The following is a 3,288-nucleotide window of genomic DNA, read 5'->3' on the forward strand; positions in this document are numbered from 1 at the left end:
GCTGCCCTGAGGGTGCTGCTGCTGCTGCGAAGAAAAGGAGGGATCACCCGGCTTACGCTTCACCGCCGAGATCTTGTGCGCACCTAGCTGCGCCGTTTTCTTGTTCTGGGATTGCTCCCAGGCAGTGACGACAGCCTCCCGGACTTTGTCAATGTCCATAGTCGATGTCGATCCCTGGACTAAGACTTGAACGAGGGAGTCATACCGAGGAGGGAGTGCATTGAGACAGATCAGTCCCTGGAGACAATTAGGGATGGTCTGTTTCTCAGAAGCCAAAGCGTTAAAGTGCTTGGCGATTGTTATGATTTTCCCATGCTTGTCTCATTCCATTTCCATTCCGAGCATTGCTATTGGACAGTACCTTTCTCTGAGTAGAACTTCCCATGGACGCTATCTTCTTCCCACACGTTATCTCCCTTGACTCACCTTCTACCAATAGGCGCCCTTGTATTTCTCATTTCTCTGAGTTACGTTCTCACAGGATAGCTTACGCGTCCTTTCTTATTGTTCTCTTCTTTGGGTATTAACCCCTATACCAGTTACTATATATACTGTAGGAAAACCCATGTATTCCTTAGTTCAACCTCCTGTTGAATACAGCGATTACCTGGACTCTTGACTTGACCGTTGGCATTGGCCCGGCCAGACCTACCTTTCAGTACGCTTACTGAGGTAGTGACGACATAACTGTTGGCACGTGGCCCAGTTATCTCAAGACGACTAGTTAGGACATCGCTTCCTAACAGCGATCTTGGCGAAGGCGGGAGTGGGATGTTGATCGGCTGGGATCTTGGTAGTTAACACCCCACGCAGTTCATTATAGATTGAGGCAAGAGACGAGATACCGTATGTGTCGTCAAGCTCGTCCTAAGTTTCTTTAGCCGTTGTCTTGCTTTGAATAAGGGTGGCAACGGCAGGGGAGCATCGAAGACGAATAGTACCGATCGTCTTGGTATCATTCAGTCTCCAGGCGTCTCGTGCAGAGGTATCTTCACTGGTGCTGCCATCCTTGTAGGTGGTTACAACAGGGCTAGGCATAGTAATTGTACTGTCACAGTGCCCCCAAAGGCCTTGGGACATCAGGTACGCCTTCATCTGTTGTGACCAGAGTGGCCAGTTCGAGCCATCGAGGACGGGGACAACAGTGATCAGATTGTCCGACATTGTTGTGGAGCGATTGAGAGATCTGAAATCTGTATCGAGATCTCATCAGTATCAGCAAAGCTATGCAGCCCGATAAGGGCGCACTGCTCCATGCTGTTGGCTCCATTAGGGAGTTACCCCAGGATCGATCATCAAGCCTGATGGCTGCTGATAACAGCACCTACGGCGATGATCACGCATCAAGCCACACTGCAGCCTGTGAGGGTGCATAGGGCGATGCACAGGTGAGCGAGGCGCAACGCGCTGCAGCGAGTTACCGCGCAGGTGCAAGCTGCCTATTTGGGCTCATAACCTGATGAAGAGTTATGGAGGCAGCAGCACGCACAGTGCGCCCTACACAACTCACCTGTCCATGGGAGTGGATACAGGGTGAGCATTGGAGAGTTGGAATTGGGAAACGATCTGGTCAATGAGGGCAATTTGGGATAGCGCAACAGTATGGGCAGGGCTATCACGTTCGATAGCGATACCGATGCAGAATTTCACATCTCCTTGGTCAGAGATTTGCCACTTCTATCGGAGCTGATCATTGATCCGTTCATTGAGGTCAGTCCGGCTGGCAACTGACAGGAAGTCATCGACGTGAACGCCAGCCAGGATGGTGCCAGAGTCATCAGAATGATAATAGATACAATGCTCACAAGATAAGCGAGTGAAGTTCAGTTCCACCATCCGTTCATGCATCATCCGGTTCCATATGCGACCAGCTTGCTTCATGCCGTAGAGACCTTTCTGTAGCTCCCAGACCCAATCCTCCTTGCCAGGTTCCTCAAACCCTTCCGGTTGTTGCATATAGCAAGTTTCATCGGCAGGGAGAAGACCATAGAGGAATGCTGTTTGATGTCAATCTGTTGGGCGTCCCAGTCCAGAGCAGCAGCAAGGTGCAATAAGACACGGAAGGATTCCATGCGCATGGTGGGTGAAGAGGTTTTGTCATAGTCCAACCTGAAAACAGCCTCGTACCCTTTGCAGACATAGCGCGCCTTATAGCGTACGGGGGCACCCGTTTGATCGCACTTGAGTCGGAAAATAGGACGGCCGCGCATCAGTTTGCAGCCAGGAGGGACAGCAGATGGTGGGACGAGTTTGTAGACTCCGAGTTCCTTGATGGATGCGAACTCCTCCAGGAGAGCATTGCGCCAGGATGGAGCATCAGTAGACTCCATAGCCTTTCAGAGGTTCTTCGGATCATCAGGGAATTCAACATCGATAGGGCCATCCTTGAGCGCCGCAAAGGACTCATGAAGAAGAGCAACAACCTCTTCAAGAGTTTCAGGGGGGTGAGCAGCAAGATACTGAGCACAAAGACGTGCCCGGCAGCAGTGGACTCAGCAACAGCACGCTGAACGGGATCGATTTTCGCAAGCCCTTCTTTGGCGGCACATTTTTCGCTTGGAGTAGGAACACGCCCGGAACGACAAAGAAGAGGGGGGACGGGTGAAGGAGGTGGAGGTACCACAGGTTCTGGGGATGAGGTTCCGTGACAGTTGGTGGGAAAAAGATGAGTGGTGAGATGGGAGGTGGTGATGATGCTTCAGGTGCAGGCGACTCCGTAGATTTGTCATGCAAGACCTGAGGCACAACATGGCCTGGAAACAGTGATTGTAGTATCTCTTCATGTGATTCAATGAACTGGACATGGTAGGATGTAACAATTTTATGGGTAGCCCGATGATAGCATCAATACACTTTTGAGTTCTGGCTGTAACCGATGAGGATGCATTCGAGGGAGCGGGCATTGACCTTAGGATTGTATTGGTTTTGAATGAGGACAATCGCTCGGCAACCAATTTTGCGGAGATTAGATAGGTCGGGTTTGCGGCCATAGTATGCCTCGAAGGGTGTTTTTCCGATGAGAGAATGTGAGGGTGTATGGACAGTCAGGTAGCAAGCGGTAACAATGAACTCATCCCATCAGTTTACATGGAGATCAGCTTGTAGCCGCATGGTGCGAGCCTTGTTGCGCAGCGTACAATGGATGCGCTCCACACGGCCATTATGAGCAGACATATACGGAGCCATGAACTGCTGTTGCGTTCCACGAGAGGCAAGCCAACTTGCCATTTGTGTGCTCTTTAACTCGCCGCAGTCGGTACAAACATAGCATAAAGGACATACTAACAT

The 3,288-nt window shown here is 50.9% G+C and overlaps 3 protein-coding genes across 3 annotated transcripts; all 3 read right to left on the bottom strand.

Annotated features, from left to right (window-relative positions):
* Window positions 1–867: 867 nt before the first annotated feature.
* On the bottom strand, window positions 868–1,164 carry GLOTRDRAFT_42040 (uncharacterized protein; the record flags this gene model as incomplete). Its single annotated transcript, XM_007867924.1, has 1 exon — window positions 868–1,164. One exon carries the CDS (start codon window positions 1,162–1,164, stop codon window positions 868–870), a length of 297 nt encoding a protein of 98 aa, XP_007866115.1.
* A 1,680-nt stretch (window positions 1,165–2,844) lies between these two features.
* On the bottom strand, window positions 2,845–3,009 carry GLOTRDRAFT_41973 (uncharacterized protein; the record flags this gene model as incomplete). Its single annotated transcript, XM_007867916.1, has 1 exon — window positions 2,845–3,009. A coding segment is annotated over one exon (165 nt), but the record flags the coding sequence as incomplete, so codon positions are not given.
* A 69-nt stretch (window positions 3,010–3,078) lies between these two features.
* Window positions 3,079–3,288, bottom strand: GLOTRDRAFT_42004 (uncharacterized protein; the record flags this gene model as incomplete). The annotated part of the gene is made up of 1 exon (XM_007867920.1): window positions 3,079–3,288. One exon carries the CDS (start codon window positions 3,286–3,288, stop codon window positions 3,079–3,081), a length of 210 nt encoding a protein of 69 aa, XP_007866111.1.

The sequence above is a fragment of the Gloeophyllum trabeum genome (assembly GCF_000344685.1).
Source record: "Gloeophyllum trabeum ATCC 11539 unplaced genomic scaffold GLOTRscaffold_00007, whole genome shotgun sequence".
NCBI lineage: Eukaryota > Fungi > Basidiomycota > Agaricomycetes > Gloeophyllales > Gloeophyllaceae > Gloeophyllum > Gloeophyllum trabeum.